Here is a 17,340-nt window from a genome sequence, read left to right as displayed (position 1 = left end):
CTTCACAGAAGCCTGCTCAGAGCAGGCACTGTGAAGCAGCCTGCACTTCTCTCAGATCGGTGATCTGTCAGAGTGCTATGCAAACTGGCAGATCACCGATCTGTATTGTCCCCCCCTGGGGCAAAGTAAAAAAAGTAAAAAAAATTTTTTCCAAATGTGTAAAAAAAAAATAAAAAAAAATATTCCAAAATAATGAAAAAAAAAAAAAAAATTATTCCCATAAATACATTTCTTTATCTAAATATAAAAAAAAACCAATAAAAGTGCACATATTTAGTATCGCCGCGTCCGTAACGACCCGACCTATAAAACTGGCCCACTAGTTAACCCCTTCAGTAAACACCGTAAGAAAAAAAAAAAAAAAAAACGAGGCAAAAAACAACGCTTTATTATCGTACCGCTGAACAAAAAGTGGAATAACACGCGATCAAAAAGACAGATATAAATAATCATGGTACCGCTGAAAGCGTCATCTTGTCCCGCAAATAACGAGCCGCCATACAGCATGATCAGCAAAAAAATAAAAAAGTTATAGTCCTGAGAATAAAGCGATGCAAAAATAATTATTTTTTCCATAAAATAGTTTTTATCGTATAAAAGCGCCAAAACATAAAAAAATGAGATAAATGAGGTATCGCTGTAATCGTACTGACCCGAAGAATAAAACTGCTTTATCAATTTTACCAAACGCGGAACGGTATAAACGCCTCCCTCAAAAGAAATTCATGAATAGCTGGTTTTTGGTCATTCTGCCTCACAAAAATCGGAATAAAAAGCGATCAAAAAATGTGACGTGCCCAAAAATGTTACCAATAAAAACGTCAACTCGTCCCGCAAAAAACAAGACCTCACATGACTCTGTGGACCAAAATATGGAAAATTTATAGCTCTCAAAATGTGGTAACGCAAAAAATATTTTTTGCAATAAAAAGCGTCTTTCAGTGTGTGACGGCTGCCAATCATAAAAATCCGCTAAAACTACCCGCTATAAAAGTAAATCAAACACCCCTTCATCACCCCCTTAGTTAGGGAAAAATAAAAAAAAAGTATTTATTTCCATTTTCCCATTAGGGCTAGGGTTGGGACTAGGGTTAAGGCTACAGTTAGGGTTGGGGCTAAAGTTAGGGTTAGGGTTGGGGCTAAAGTTACGGTTAGGGTTTGGATTACATTTACGGTTGGGAATAGGGTTGGGATTAGGGTTAGGGGTGTGTCAGGGTTAGAGGTGTGGTTAGGGTTACTGTTGGGATTAGGGTTAGGGGTGTGTTTGGATTAGGGTTTCAGTTATAATTGGGGGGTTTCCACTGTTTCGGCACATCAGGGGCTCTCCAAACGCGACATGGCGTCCGATCTCAATTCCAGCCAATTCTGCGTTGAAAAAGTAAAACAGTGCTCCTTCCCTTCCGAGCTCTCCCGTGTGCCCAAACAGGGGTTTACCCCAACATATGGGGTATCAGCGTACTCAGGACAAATAGGACAACAACCTTTGGGGTCCAATTTCTCCTGTTACCCCTGGGAAAATACAAAACTGGGGGCTAAAAAATAATTTTTGTGGGAAAAACAAAGATTTTTTATTTTCACGGCTCTGCGTTATAAACTGTAGTGAAACACTTGGGGGTTCAAAGTTCTTACAACACATCTAGATAAGTTCCTTGGGGGGTCTAGTTTCCAAAATGGGGTCACTTGTGTGGGGCTTCTACTGTTTAGGTACATTAGGGGCTCTGCAAACGCAATGTGACGCCTGCAGACCATTCCATCTAAGTCTGCATTCCAAATGGCGCTCCTTCACTTCCGAGCCCTTCCATGCGTCCAAACGGTGGTTCCCCCCCACATATGGGGTATCAGCGCACTCAGGACAAATTGGACAACAACTTTTGGGGTCCAATTTCTCCTGTTACCCTCGGGAAAATACAAAACTGGGGGCTAAAAAATAATTTTTGTGGGAAAATTTTTTTTTTTTTTTTTTTTTTTTATGGCTCTGCATTATAAACTTCTGTGAAGCCCTTGGTGGGTCAAAGTGCTCACCACACATCTAGATAAGTTCCTTAGGGGGTCTACTTTCCAACATGGTGTCACTTGTGGGGGGTTTCTACTGTTTAGGTACATTAGGGGCTCTGCAAACGCAATGTGACGCCTGCAGACCATTCCATCTAAGTCTGCATTCCAAATGGCGCTCCTTCACTTCCGAGCCCTTCCATGCGTCCAAACGGTGGTTCCCCCCCACATATGGGGTATCAGCGCACTCAGGACAAATTGGACAACAACTTTTGGGGTCCAATTTCTCCTGTTACCCTCGGGAAAATACAAAACTGGGGGCTAAAAAATAATTTTTGTGGGAAAAAATTTTTGTTTTATTTTTACGGCTCTGCATTATTAACTTCTGTGAAGCCCTTGGTGGGTCAAAGCGCTCAAAACACATCTAGATAAGTTCCTTAGGGGGTCTACTTTCCAAAATGGTGTTACTTGTGGGGGGTTTCAATGTTTAGGCACATCAGTGGCTCTCCAAACGCAACATGGCGTCCCATCTCAATTCCTGTCAATTTTGCATTGAAAAGTCAAACGGTGCTACTTCCTTTCCGAGCTCTCCCATGCGCCCAAACAGTGGTTTACCCCCACAAATGGGGTATCAGCGTACTCAGGACAAATTGTGCAACAACTTTTGGGGTCCAATTTCTTCTCTTACACTTGGGAAAATAAAACAAATTGGAGCTGAAGTAAATTTTTTGTGAAAAAAAGTTAAATGTTCATTTTTATTTAAACATTCCAAAAATTCCTGTGAAGCACCAGAAGGGTTAATAAACTTCTTGAATATGGTTTTGAGCACTTTGAGGGGTGCAGTTTTTAGAATGGTGTCACACTTGGGTATTTTCTATCATATAGACCCCTCAAAATGACTTCAAATGAGATGTGGTCCCTAAAAAAAAAATGGTGTTGTAAAAATGAGAAATTGCTGGTCAACTTTTAACCCTTATAACTCCCTAACAAAAAAAAATTTTGGTTCCAAAATTGTGCTGATGTAAAGTAGACATGTGGGAAATGTTACTTATTAAGTATTTTGTGTGACATATCTCTGTGATTTAAGGGCATAAAAATTCAAAGTTGGAAAATTGCAAAATTTTCAAAATTTTCGCCAAATTTCCATTTTTTTTGCAAATAAACGCAGGTAATATCAAAGAAATTTTACCACTATCATGAAGTACAATATGTCACGAGAAAACAATGTCAGAATCGCCAAGATCCGTTGAAGCGTTCCAGAGTTATAACCTCATAAAGGGACAGTGGTCAGAATTGTAAAAATTGGCCCGGTCATTAACGTGCAAACCACCCTTGGGGGTGAAGGGGTTAAATCACCCCCCTTTCGCCCCAATCAAAATAAATCAATAAAAAAAACCCCAAACCTACACATATTTGGTATCGCCACATTCAGAATCGCCCGATCTATCAATAAAAAAAAAAAAAAGCATTAACCTGATCGCTAAACAGCGTAGCGAGAAAAAAATTTGAAACGCCAGAATTACGTTTTTTTGGTCGCCGCGACATTGCATTAAAATGCAATAACGGGCGATCAAAAGAACGTATCTGCACAAAAATGGTATCACTAAAAACGCCAGCTCGGCACGCAAAAAATAAGCCCTCAATCGACCCCAGATCATGAAAAATGGAGACGCTACAAGTATCGGAAAACGGCACAATTTATTTTATTTATTTTTTTTTTTTTTAGCAAAGTTTGGAATTTTTTTTCACCACTTAGATAAAAAATAACCTAGTCATGTTAGGTGTCTATGAACTCGTACTGACCTAGAGAATCATACTGGCAGGTCAGTTTTAGCATTTAGTGAACCTAGCAAAAAAAGCCAAACAAAAAACAAGTGTGGGACTGCACTTTTTTTGCAATTTCACTGCACTTGGAATTTTTTTCCCGTTTTCTAGTACTCGACATGGTAAAACCAATGATGTCGTTCAAAAGTACAACTCGTCCCGCAAAAAATAAGCCCTCACATGGCCAAATTGACATAAAAATAAAAAAGTTATGGCTCTGGGAAGGAGGGGAGCGAAAAACGAACATGGAAAAACGGAAAATCCCAAGGTCATGAAGGGGTTAAGAAGATACGTCAATGGTGCGGCGTTTATAGCAAAATTTGGGATGAACCGCCGGTAATAGCCCACAATTCCAGGAAATGCCCTCACTTTCTTCTTGGAAAGCGGTTGCGGCCACTTCTGAATCGCCTCAATCTTATTTATCTGTGGTTTAATTTCGCCCCTTTTGACAACATAGCCTAGGTACTTGGCCTCTTCCTTCCCTATGGCACACTTTTTGGATTTATGGTGAACCCCGCACTTGCTAAAGCATCCAGAACCAACTGTACCTTTTGGCAGATGACTAGTCCAGTCTGGGCTAAAGACCACTATGTCATTGAGGTACGCTGCGGCATACTTATGCGGAGCTAGGATCCAATCCATCACCCTCTGGAAGGTGGCTGGGGCACCCTGCAGACTGAAGGGCATCCTGGTGTATTGAAAACGCCCATCAGGCATCGAGAAGGCTGCCTTCTTTTTGGCACTCTGGGACATGGGGATCTGCCAATATCCCTTCGTCAGGTCCAGGGCTGTAATGTATCTCGTGGGTCCAAGTCTCTCAATGAGTTCGTCCACGTGAGGCATCGGGTAAGCATCAAAACTAGAGAGTTCATTCAGCTTGCGGTAGTCGTTGCAAAACCGCCTCTCATCGTCAGGCTTCGGTACAAGGATGATGGGACTCGACCATCCACTTTTTGACTCCTCTGTCACCCTGAGGTCTAGCATCCTTTTCACCTCATTGGATATCACCTCTCTCCTTGCTTCCGGAATTCTGTAGGGCTTGAGGTTCAGCCTTACATGCCTTTCCGTAGACACGTCTTGCTCGACTACCTGCGTATGCCCTGGCAACTCTGAGAAATGGTGTACCTTGTAATTAACTTCGCCCAGTGTTTCTACCACCTCGTATGGGCCTTTCCACTTGGCTAGGTACTTGCACTCCACTGTGGGGATAAGCACTAGCACGCGGTCCTCGGGCTGGAACTGCGTCAGCCTCACTGATCGATTATACACCCTTGACTGTGCCTCCTGTGCCTGGAGAAGATGCCCTTCACGATATGTATCACTTTTGCCATTCTCTTCTGCAGCTGGGTGACATGCTGTATGATGCTCCTGTGTGGCGTGACCTCAGATTCCCATGTTTGTTTGGCGATGTCCAGGAGCCCTCACGGATGTCTATCATACATGGAAAAGAGCAAAAACAGAAGCAGGTAGTCCCCAGTCTCGACCGTCCTTCTCCATGACCTTTTTGAGCATGGCTTTCAAGGTTTTATTGAAGCGTTCTACTAGGCCAATCAGTCTGTGGATGGTACACTGAGGTTCGCAGCTGGGCATTCTGGAGGACCCTAAACAGTTCTTTCATTACCTTGCTCATGAAGGGGGTTCCCTGGTCTGTCAAAATCTCCTCTGGCAGACCTGTCCTAGCAAAAATATGGACAAATTCCCAGGCAATACTCTTAGCCGAAGAGTTCCTTAGGGGTACTTCTTCAGGGTACCAGGTCGCATAGTCCATGACCACTAGAATACAGCTCTGGCAAAAATTAAGAGACCACTGCAAAATGTTCAGTTTGTCTGATTTTTCTCTTTTATAATTATATTTTTTAGTAAAATGTAAATTATTTATTCTATAAACTTTTGACAAATATCTCCGAATTTCCAAGCAATAAATTTTGTATTTTTTTTTTCTGAAAAGGAGAAATAGTCAAAATGTAAAAAAAAAAAAAAACCCCAGTGCTCTCAGACCTCAAATAATGCAAAGAAAACAAGTTCATAATCATTTAGAAACAACATTACTAATGTTTTAACTCAGGAAGAGTTCAGAAATCAATATTATGAAGAATAACCATGATTTTTGATCACAGCTTTCATGTGTCTGGGCATGCTTTCCACCGGTCTTTCTCACTGCTCCTTGTGCAAAAATTTAAGCAGTTATTTGTTTTATGGCTTGTGACTATCCATCATTGAGGTTTTCAATGGGGTTCAGGTCTGGAGACTGGGCTGCCCATGACAGGGTTTTGATGTGGTGGTCTCTTAATTTTGGTGCCCTCGTGCAGACTTTTTGCTCAAACGGGATCTCTATTACCGGTAATAAGACTAGAGGACTTCGGAAGTGAGAAGAGGGAGCGGTTATCTGGCAGGTGGGGCAGGACCTACAATAATTCAGGATCTCCCGGTAACATCCCGGCCAATAGAACCTCTGCAATATTCTCTCCTGTGTTTTTTCCACCCCCCAGATGTCCCCCCAAAACATGCGAATGTGCCATGTCTAGAACCCTCTGCCGGTGTGGCCCTGGAAACAACAGCTGCCCTACTATTTCAGCTCCTCTGTGTAGTCACTCCATACAACAATTCGCTATTAAACCACATAGCAGAAAAAGAGGACTTAGAAATCCTCCAAAAATTCAAAAATAGCAAAAAGGCAGAAATGCTTACCAGCCCAGGCCGCCAAAAAAATTCACTATCAGGATGCTGTGGATCCATGCAGTTAAGATGGTTGCAACAAAGGTGCAAAAATACAGATGAGACAACCACTCACAGCCTACCAATCCTATGGAGGGGTGGTTGCTTGGCATGTTAATGCACAGTGAAGACTTGTATGCGGCGCTGTTCACACAATGGTAATGCACAGCATCCAGGTTAACAGCCTATTAAGTGACGCAACAATTCGCTATTGCCTGAAAAGTGTGGGTAACTGGTGTCAGCCCCCGGCTCTTGCGCAACAACAATAATCACAGACACCTATTCAAAGGCCCTTTTTAGGGTGAGATCACGCATTTGAGCAGTCCCGAAATTTTCCCGAGACACCCCCAGCTCAGGAACCTCGGTCTCACTGGTCACCGGTTCGTCTTCATCACCAGCTAGGACACACAAGGGGAACTCCTCCACCTGCGACTGCAATGGGGATTCATCAGGGTTTCGCTGGCTCCTGCCTGAGACATTGGGCTCCCTTGCTTTTCCCCACAAATCCCAGAAAAGTCTGAAGGCCCAACCGATTATCACGGAGTGTAGCAAATCTGACTACCCCGACCTCGTGGAACTCTGTGCCACTACTCGTTTTGATCAACACTCTGGCAACAGGTAAGTCTTTGGCATCCCCGTGGATACAGCGGATGCCCACATGTTTCCCTGTGATCAACTGGTGGGGAAGCATGGCCTTTATCAGGGTCACCAAACTCCCGGAGTCCAAGAGTCCTGACACCAGTACACTGTTCACATACCATGATTAAGGCTCTTAGCTGACACATGTTGGTTGTTCATCCCAGGTTGTGGGTGACCAGGATCCATGTGTTTTTTTTTTTTTTTTTTGTACAAAAAAGATAACTTTCCTTCTTGATTTAATTGCTGGAGGTTTCTTACCCCACCTTTTTCTAGTACTCCGTTTATGGTCACGGCAAATGACTGCGGCCCCCCTCCGGGCTGATAGACCACACTGCGGGCTGGGAAGGCATAAAATGAGCAGCGCCTGCCTAGAATCCAATCCATCTGCTCGGAAGACATAGGACAGCGGGCTGCTATGTGTCCAGGACCGTGACACCGCCAGCCGATCAGGTCTTTAGCAGCAGCCTTCGGGTAGCCCCTCAGCAGCTTCTGGGGACCTCGGACTCCCCCCAGTGGTGGCTCTGTTACCGCTCTTTTGGGACTAATCTTCCGCTGGGTACCCCAGTCTGGAGATGTACCACCCCCTGGCTTCCTTAGGGACCTCTCGACTACCTTGTTCCTTACTACTAGGCCCACTAGGTCCTCCGCATTCCGGGAGTCTCCCTGGGCAACTCAGGTCTGCATCGGCCTGGGGAGGGAGTGAATAAACTGGTCCATTACCACCCGCTCGACCATCTGGGCTTGAGTGGAGGACTCCAGCTGCAACCATTTCTGGACCAAATTCAACAAGTTAAACATTTGTGAGCAGGGAGGTTTTTCACCAAAATACGCCCGGTGATGAACCCTTTGGGCTCTGACATAGTGACCCCTGAGTGTGCCAACATTTTTGTTTTCAAATTGGCATATTCGTGGGCATCCTGTAATGTCAAATCATAGGCCTTCTGGGGCTCGCCAGTCAAATAGTGGGCCAGTACCTCTGGCCACTGCCATGGTGGTAGCTTCTCATGCTCCGCCACCCATTCGAACACAGTCAAAAACGCCTCAATATCATCCCCTGGGGTAATCTCTTGCATGGCTCGTCTTTACACTTTCTGGACCCAGGTGCCATCACCTTGATGTGGGGGAGGGGCGGTTTCTCTGCTGCGGACATCTCGCCAGGAGTTCCATCTGCCTTTGTTGTTGAATCTGTTGTATCTGGAGTTTGTTAGTCTCCTGCTGTACCTGGTGCTGTTGCTGCTGGCTCAGGATAAGGTAGCTCCTCCATTTTGTCTGAACGCTGTTCCATCCCTGTAGCCCTCTTCACCCAGTATATATGGTTTATCCACCTCTGCTACACGTGTTCCTGGTACTTTGCCCGCACCTGAAACACCATGTGTGAGGGGTTGACACGCTTGGCTGCTCCTTGAGGTAGACATAGGACCATGCATCGTTAAAGACTCTGGGTGGTTTATTGCATCATAAACCAGGAACCCAAACTGGTAGCAGAAAACAGCCTGTCTGGCTCAAAAGAAAGTCCAAAAGTTCATATACAGTCTTGCCCAATACTTCTGGGTCAACACCTATGGCAGCTCTCACAAGAGCTTCAGTATGGAGGCTTCCTTCCTCCACACAACACAGACTGAGGAAAAAAAAACTGGCTGGACATTTAACTCCCTCCCAACCACACCCTGGAGGTGGAGATATGGTGTAGTTGAACCGCCCATCCATGACCTACCCACCATATAAGCCAGGCCCATATAGCAACTGGATTACTCTCAGAAAACACTTATGGCTTTCACATCAAGCAGGAAAGCAATCTGTGACATATATCTCCCCTCATGTACGACACCAGTGACCCTGTCACAATAAATATATTTATTTGTATAGTGTGTAATGGTTTACTTTGTTGTAAAATGTATCACTGATGGTGTGTTGTCAATGTTTCAGAAGAATGTATCTGGGCTGTGGAGTTCTCTATTTCCTTGTCCATCACTGAGTTTTCTCTTTGTAGGTGACGTACCAGCTCAAAATTCCATGTACCGCCTTATGTACAGTGCTGATGCTGAATCGATCCCTCAGCAAACTTCAGTGGTTCTCCGTCTTTATTTTATGTGGCGGTGTCACACTAGTGCAATACAGCCCAGCTGAGGCCACACGGGTTCAAGTAAGTTGGGTGCCTAATTACATTAGACTGTCTTCTAATATTACGGTATTTGTTGATCTACCAATGAGCTTTTCAGTGCAATGTCGATCCTTCCATTTACCAGAGCTTTAGTGTCAATGGGTTTCCATACCTAGACGTGTGACTAATAAGGTGTTTTTGGCATTAATAGTTATTTCCTCTAAATTGATCTAAGAATGATTATTTTACTAGCATATAAAAGCATCAGTGGTCTCCTGATCTTCTAAAAAGCCATACAAGGTAAATAGTTGCATTCATCTGACTTTTACGCCTCCTATCATCTTACACAGTAGATTACTGATTTGGGCAGAACTCCACTCCAGCGTGGTCCGTGGGCACGGAGCAGTGTATGGGCTCAGTAGTAAATCTGGGGGTCCATAAATCACTCATGCCACAGCAAAGAGATCTTGCTTGCAATCTACTTTCCAGTTAATCCCAAATGTGTTTGATGGGGTTGAGCTCGTGACTTTGTGTGCTCATCCTAAGTTCCTTTACATCAAAATCATGTGTCTTTATTGACATTTCTTTGTGTACATGGGCAGTCACGCTGAACCAGAAAATTACTTTTTCCAATTTGTCGCCATAGTTTAAGCATACATTTTTACACAGCTAATGCAATTCTATGGGGAGAATTTGCACATAAAACTGTGTACTCACAAGAGGAATTGACATGTTGCAGATTTCCAGCACGCACCGCAGATCAGTTTACACAGCATTAAAGAAAAAAAAAAAAGCAGTCGACATGAGATTTCTATAAGTCCCATCCACTTGGCGAAAATACACAGGGTCAAAAATTAATCGTAAAAATTTAAATGTAAGAGTGTGCATATGTTAGTGCAGAAATGTCTGTGCCACGTGCCTATTTCTGCATCTCTTGGCAGGAATAGCACAGCGTAAAATACACAGGTTTTGCCGCGTTTTTGGTGCAGATTTTTATCCGTTCATTAATATGGGTGAAATCTGCAAAAACGCTGAAAGAATTGACAGATGTAAATCTGCAAGGAGAAAAAAAAACCAACGTGTGCACGAGACTTCAGGAATCTCATTTACTGGCATCAGAAAACCTTGTTTTGTGACAAAACTATGTAAAGAAAAAAAACCGTCAAAAAACACAATGTGTACACACAGTCTTAGTCTGACAGAGTTTGTAACACTTCTTTTTTTTAATGTGACTGATTTATGACCACAGACCATTTCTAAAGTTGTGTGCAAGGAAATAAGTCAAATGGCATATTTTTAATGAAACCCAATTGCAAAAATGATTTTTAGCTTCAAATACATGTATTTAACTTAGGGAAAACTTTTTTCATTAAAAATGTGCAATTTGACTTATTATTCCCTTGCACACTTGTAACTGTAGAAATGGTCTGTGGTCATATATCGGCTCAGGAAAAAAAAAAAAAAAGATTAAAAAAAAGTTCCCCATGGTGGACACCTCCTTCTGAAGCATCTACTGGGCTTGGTATCAGAACCATAGTGATGGTGTACAAAGGACAAATTCTTTTGGACCTGCCAGTACTTTTCCAATATAGCGTATGATGTATAATACTGCACTGATTTCTCCGTAGTCAGGGAAGATGACAGAATGTTTGTGAAGAAGGTGTGGTACTGGTAATCCTTCACCAGACTGTTTATGTAGGTGAAGTATTGGGCCCTGCTGGGAATCGCTTCCCCTTTCCTGCTACGTGGCAGCAAATAGCGTTCTGTTGCCCTTTGACATGTTATAACAATTGTCTATTGTTAATTTGTTCCTCTGGCTTTATATTCACTTTATGGGAAAATAAATAGTCACATAAATGAAGTCAAAGAATAAACTGTGGAGTGTGAATTCCCCCAACCCTGGTGTTTGCAAAGAGGCCACTGACGCATAAAGTCCTAATTAATGACCTACTTTACCTTCACTTCTGATGAAGTTGGAAATTTAAATAATTTATATTACAACCATCTTAATGTATTTTGGGCGAGGTGGCAACTCCTTAACGTCACACTGTCAAATACTTTTGATGGGAAGACGATTCCTGAAATGAATAAACTAAATACTATTGTTAGCTATGCATATAATTATTCTAGAGGTAGCCACGTACACATAGCTTACTATATATACTTTGACAACGTCTGTAATCCTTTAATAACCAATACATTTTTTGTTCTTGTGCTTTAATTTTTTTTCCTCCCCTTGTTCTAAGAGCCTTAAATTGGTTTTTCCGACAAACAAAAGTGCATTTTGATCAATAGATCTTGGAATAATAATAATAATTTCCACAATTGGATGTGTTGAAATAAAATGTTCCTGTGCTGAGATAATTTTATAAATGTTCCCCTGCTGTGTACTGTGTAATGTCTGTGTCTGACCGTACAGGAACATGGTCTGATCATACCACATCTCCTGGGGGTAGGGGGAGGAAGTAAAGCAGGAGAGCATGGGGTCAAAGATGGTCTTCTTTGTGAGAGAGAACTTTTCCCTGCCTGTTTTTAAACAGTGTTTTACTTTAAAGGGAACCTGTCACCAGTTTTTTTGCCTATCAACTAAAAATATCATCTAGTGTGAGCTATACATTCCCCCAACTACTTGTGAACCCCCCCCGACTCCCGCATATTTTATATTTCTCCCGCGCTGTATGGAAATATCCTCGGTCCGGTCCGATGGGCGTTGGTTCTGGCCCCTCTCCCCACCCCAAATCGGCGTGCTGTACGCATTCCGTTCTTTGAATAGCGTTGTTCGCGTACAGGTCCCGCCCGTGCGCCTTCAGATTGCCTTCTGCGCGTGCGCAGTATTGCTTTGCCCAACTGCGGGCAAAGCCGAAAAGCATTAGTACGCATGTACCGGTAAACTACGTCCCGGAACACATCGAAAGACTTCAGGGACATAGTACTTCCGTGGCATGCGCACTAATGCACAGGAACGTTTTTTAACACATCCAATTGTGGAGCTTATTATTATTCCAAGATCTATTGATTAAAATCTACTTTTATTTGTGGGAAAACCCCTTTAAAAGGGAACCTGTTACTCCCCCAGGCGTTTGTAACTAAAAGAGCCTCTAGTGCTGCATTCTGTCAAAGTGGCTCTTTTAGTGAGTGACGGCTGTGGTGCGTCTGTGTCAGGGGGGAAAGACCTGCCCCCAGGTCTAATTCGAGGTATGAGGGGGCACATTATAAAAGCGATTATTGCAGCTTTTGCAGGGACCAGAACTAAAAGAGCCACATTGTCAGAATGCAGCATTTGTGCTGCACAAAGTGGCTCTTTTAGTTACAAACGCCTGAGGGAAGGGGGGGGGTGACAGGTTCCCTTTAACTTTTTTTTTCTTTCCTGTTGACATAGCCATAAGAGAGGGGTTTTTTTTGTAGGATGAGTTGTAATTTTTTACTTGCCCCATTCATTCTACTATAAAATTTACTGGAAAACTGTAAATAAAACTGTGTAGTGAAATTATGAAAAACACGAAACTGCAGTTTTCAACCGTTTTTTGGCTGCTTTGCTTTTAATGAGTTTCTTCTGCAGTAAAAATGACCTGGCAATACGATTCCACAAGTCAGTATGAATACAACACTACCATGTTTTGTCCCTTTTTTAATTTTTTGTGAAGAGAAAGTGTGAAACTTAAAAAAAAAAAAAAAAAAAGCCATTTTGAGATCTGTAACTGTTTATTTTTGTGTTGATGGAGCGGACATCTTTATTGATGGCATTTTTGCAGTGTATATGCTTTGATTGGTTTTATTATCTCTTTACATTTTTTAATTGTATATTTTGATTGTACTTTTTCAAACACCACGATACAATGTATGATTTATTTTTTAATTTTCTTGATCTTCTGAAGGAGGAAAAAAAGGTTAGTTTAAATTGATACTTTTTTTTTTTTTTTAGTCCCCTTAGGGGACTTTCACCTGTGTTCGTTTAATCGGCTTCATTATATAGTGAAATTGTTGATCTGCCATGGAGAGTGCCCCATGCACAATTTGTTCCCTGGGATCACGAGGTGGGGACCGATGGGGTCAGTGCACACACAGCAAAGATTGCCAGCATATCAGCGGTTAAATTATAGTTAGAAGTTTATGCGGCATATGAAGTGCAGCTCCTGAGTTACTGTACTTCATACTTGCCTTAGTGGCCAATGAAGAAAATGTACTCCATAGGTCATTAACCAGTTAAATGGACACAGTTATGACTGGGAAGTCAGGAAAGAGTCACCCCACTATACTCCATGGTAGTAGTGTGCCCAAGGCTGCCAACCTGAATTTTTTTTTTTCTCTCTTCTTGGACAACGTATTCAAAGTTCATGGACAATTTTTTTTTTTTTTTTTTTTTTTTATTTATTTTTTTTTTATTAGACAAATAGAATAACTAGTGAATGCCTGAGATTATAAGAATATAAGTCTCTGGCACGGTATAACCTAATTTGTACGTAAAATGATAATACTGATTGCATTGACCTGCTGAAGTGCCACCAGCCTAAAAATGTCAACCACGTGAAAAGTGGGGCAGTACAATGCTGTATAGGATACTGGTGTAGCTTCAGTGCTGAACAAGCCATCCATCAGACCCGAAAAGCGTGTTTAGTAATCTGACACTTGGTGTGACACATGGAATTAAGTGGAGCTGACGGACTGAAGTGCAGAAATCGCAGGTTTACAGTTGTTCTGCTGACAGATGGGATCATATAACTGTGACCGCAGAAGGATGGGTACAGAAGTCACTGGGGAAAGAGCAACATTAGGAGCACCAGTTGTCATTCTGTGTGTGCAATAGTTCCTGCTTGTTCAGCTGACGCTGGAGGTGCCGTCATACTAAACAAGACGTATACTGATCATCAATAATGGAGAGCACCTTTTACAGTGAAATACATAATCCTGTTCCTGCAAATGATTGCTTGCTCATTAAAGGGACACTACTCGTATAGTGAATCTTCCATTTGTCACTTTGCAGATTGAACAGAACCATTGGCTGGGATTTGGCGCTGTGGCAGTTGCCGTGCTGTGCTCTGGATTTGCCGGTATATACATTTTGAGATCATTTTATTACCATTGTTGCAGAAGAAAAGCTATGTCCATTGTGGTGGAGAGTTACTGATCTAGTCAGGGAAATGGGGGCTATGAATGTGACAGCTATGATTTTTCTGTGTATTCCACAATGGTAAGACGTGATGAGGAGTATGACTGATATCAAAAAGTGTGAGCCAAGTGACTAATATGTAGCTCATCAAGCGTGCACAGGAGTACATGGGAGAGTCAATCCCACACAGAAGGCTCCGAGATAGTAGAGGCACATGGATAGATAAAATGTACATTTATTCCAAAGTTGTTAAACATTTTCATTAGTGTATCTTCCATAAGAAGACTATGAAAAGGTGTATAAGCCATGGGAGTTACTACACATTTCGAACCTTTGAAGTGTCCAAGAACCAGAGTTCAATGGTTCGAAACTTGTAATAATGCCTGTGTCTTATAAATGCTTAGCCTAATCTTTTTAATGAACATACACTGAGGTAGATGCTAAACTCAATGATTATTCTAAAATTGTTATCTACTGATGCTGAATCTTGGAACCTTCTCTTTGAACCAAGGTATAAGTGAACATAGTATATAAGAAATGTAAACTATGTTACTGCCATATAGAATATGCATAGAAAATGTAGGTACTTAACCCCTTCCCGACCTTTGACGCATACGCTGCGTCCTGAATGTCGGTGCCAATCCGACCTGTGACGCAGCGTATGCGTCATGGAGGGATCGCGCTCCTGCAGATCGGGTGAAAGGGTTAACTCCAATTTTACCCGATCTCCAGGAACAGGGGGAGTGGTGCTTCAGCCCAGGGGGGGTGGCTTCACCCCCTCGTGGCTACGATCGCTCTGATTGGTTGTTGAAAGTGAAACTGCCAATCAGAGCGATTTGTAATATTTCACCCCAAAAAACGGTGAAATATTACAATCCAGCCATGGCCGATGCTGCAATATCATCGGCCATGGCTGGAAAACCTAATCTGTCCCCCCCCCCCCCCCACCCCACCGATCGCCCCCCCAGTGCTCCGTTACGTGGTCCGCCCCCCTAAGTCGTCCTGTCCGCTCCTCCGTCCTCCTGTCCGCTCCCCCCCGTGCTCCGGTCCCCCCTCCCTGTGCTCCGGTCCCCCCCCCCCGTGATCCGATCACCCCCCCTTAATACTTACCGGGCCTCCCGGTGTCCATCCGGCTTCTGCAAGGGCGCCGCCATCTTCCAAAATGGCGGGCGCATGCGCACTGCGCCCGCCGAATCTGCCGGCTGGCAGATTCGTTTCAGATGTATTTTGATCACTGTGATATAGCTTATCACAGTGATCAAAATAAAAAAAATAGTAAATGACCCCCCTTTATCACCCCCATAGGGACAATAATAAAAATAAATAAAATATTTTTTATTTTTTTTTCTACTAGGGTTAGGGTTAGAATTAGGGTTAGAATTAGGGTTAGAATAAGGGTTTGAATTAGGGTTTGAATTAGGGTTAGAATTAGGGGTAGGGTTAGGGGTAAGGTTAGGGCATGTGCACACAGTGCGGATTTGGCTGCGAATCCACAGCGGATTGCCGCGGATCCGCAGCGGATTGGCCGCGGATCCGCAGCGGATTGGCCGCGGATCCGCAGCGGATTGGCCGCTGCGAATTCGTAGCAGTTTTCCATCAGGTTTTCAGTACCATGTACACCTATGGAAAACCAAATCCGCTGTGCCCATGGTGCGGAAAATACTGTGCGGAAACGCTGTGTTGTATTTTCCGCAGCATGTCAATTTTGTGCGGATTCCGCAGCGTTTTACACCTGTTCCTCAATAGGAATCCGCAGGTGAAATCCGCACAAAAAAACACTGGAAATCCGCTGTAAATCCGTAGGTAAAACGCAGTGCCTTTTACCTGCGGATTTTTCAAAAATGGTGCGGAAAAATCTCACACGAATCCGCAAAGTGGGCACATAGCCTTAGGGTTAGGGTTGGAATTAGAGTTAGGGTACCGTCTCACAGTGGCACTTTGATCGCTACGACGGTACGATCCATGACGTTCCAGCGATATCCATACGATATCGCGGTGTCTGACACGCAGCAGCGATCAGGGACCCTGCTGAGAATCGTACGTCGTAGCAGATCGTTTGGAACTTTCTTTCGTCGCTGGATCTCCCGCTGTCATCGCTGGATTGTTGTGACAGCGATCCAGCGATGCGTTCGCTTGTAACCAGGGTAAACATCGGGTTACTAAGCGCAGGGCCGCGCTTAGTAACCCGATGTTTACCGTGGTTACCAGCGTAAAAGTAAAAAAAAAAAAAAAAAACGTACATACTCACATTTCGGTGTCCTTCAGGTCCCTTGCCGTCTGCTTCCCGCTCTGACTGTCTGCCGGCCGGAAAGTGAGAGCACAGCACAGCAGTGACGTCACCGCTGCGCTCTGCTCTCACTGTATGGCGGCACTCAGTCAGAGCGGGAAGCAGACGGCAAGGGACCTGAAGGACACCGAAATGTGAGTATGTACGTTTTTTTTTTTTTTACTTTTACGCTGGTAACCACGGTAAACATCGGGTTACTAAGCGCGGCCCTGCACTTAGTAACCCGATGTTTACCCTGGTTACCCGGGACCTTGGCATCGTTGGTCGCTGGAGAGCGGTCTGTGTGACAGCTCCCCAGCGACCACACAACGACTTTCCAACGATCACGGCCAGGTCGTATCGCTGGTCGTGATCGTTGGTAAATCGTTATGTGAGACGGTACCCTTAGGGTTGGAATTAGGGCTAGGGTTGGAAATAGGGTTAAGATTAGGCCTGTGGTTAGGGTTAAGGATAGGGTTAGGGTTGTGTTGGGGTTACAGTTGTGGGTAGGGTTAGGATTAGGGTTAGGGTTGGATTTAGGGGTACGGGTGTGTTGGGGTTAGGGTTGTGGTTAGGGGTGTGTTGGGGTTAGGGTTGTGGCTACAGTTGGGATTAGGGTTAGGGGTGTGTTGGGGTTAGTGTTGAAGTTAGAATTGAGGGGTTTCCACTGTTTAGGCACATCAGGGGTCTCCAAAC

The 17,340-nt window shown here is 43.6% G+C and overlaps 1 protein-coding gene across 1 annotated transcript in view; it reads left to right on the top strand.

Moving 5' to 3' along the window:
- The window catches only part of SLC35A1 (solute carrier family 35 member A1), a 52,811-nt gene that overhangs the window by 12,255 nt on the left and 23,216 nt on the right, over positions 1–17,340 (top strand). Inside the window, exons 4-5 of the mRNA XM_077289752.1 lie at positions 9,161–9,313; positions 14,253–14,319. Of these exons, the coding sequence (XP_077145867.1) occupies positions 9,161–9,313; positions 14,253–14,319 (220 nt within the window). The remainder of the gene's footprint in view (positions 1–9,160; positions 9,314–14,252; positions 14,320–17,340) is intronic.

This window comes from Ranitomeya variabilis, chromosome 2 (genome assembly GCF_051348905.1).
Source record: "Ranitomeya variabilis isolate aRanVar5 chromosome 2, aRanVar5.hap1, whole genome shotgun sequence".
Classification (NCBI taxonomy): Eukaryota; Metazoa; Chordata; class Amphibia; order Anura; family Dendrobatidae; genus Ranitomeya; species Ranitomeya variabilis.
This window is presented reverse-complemented; position numbering and strand designations above follow the sequence as displayed.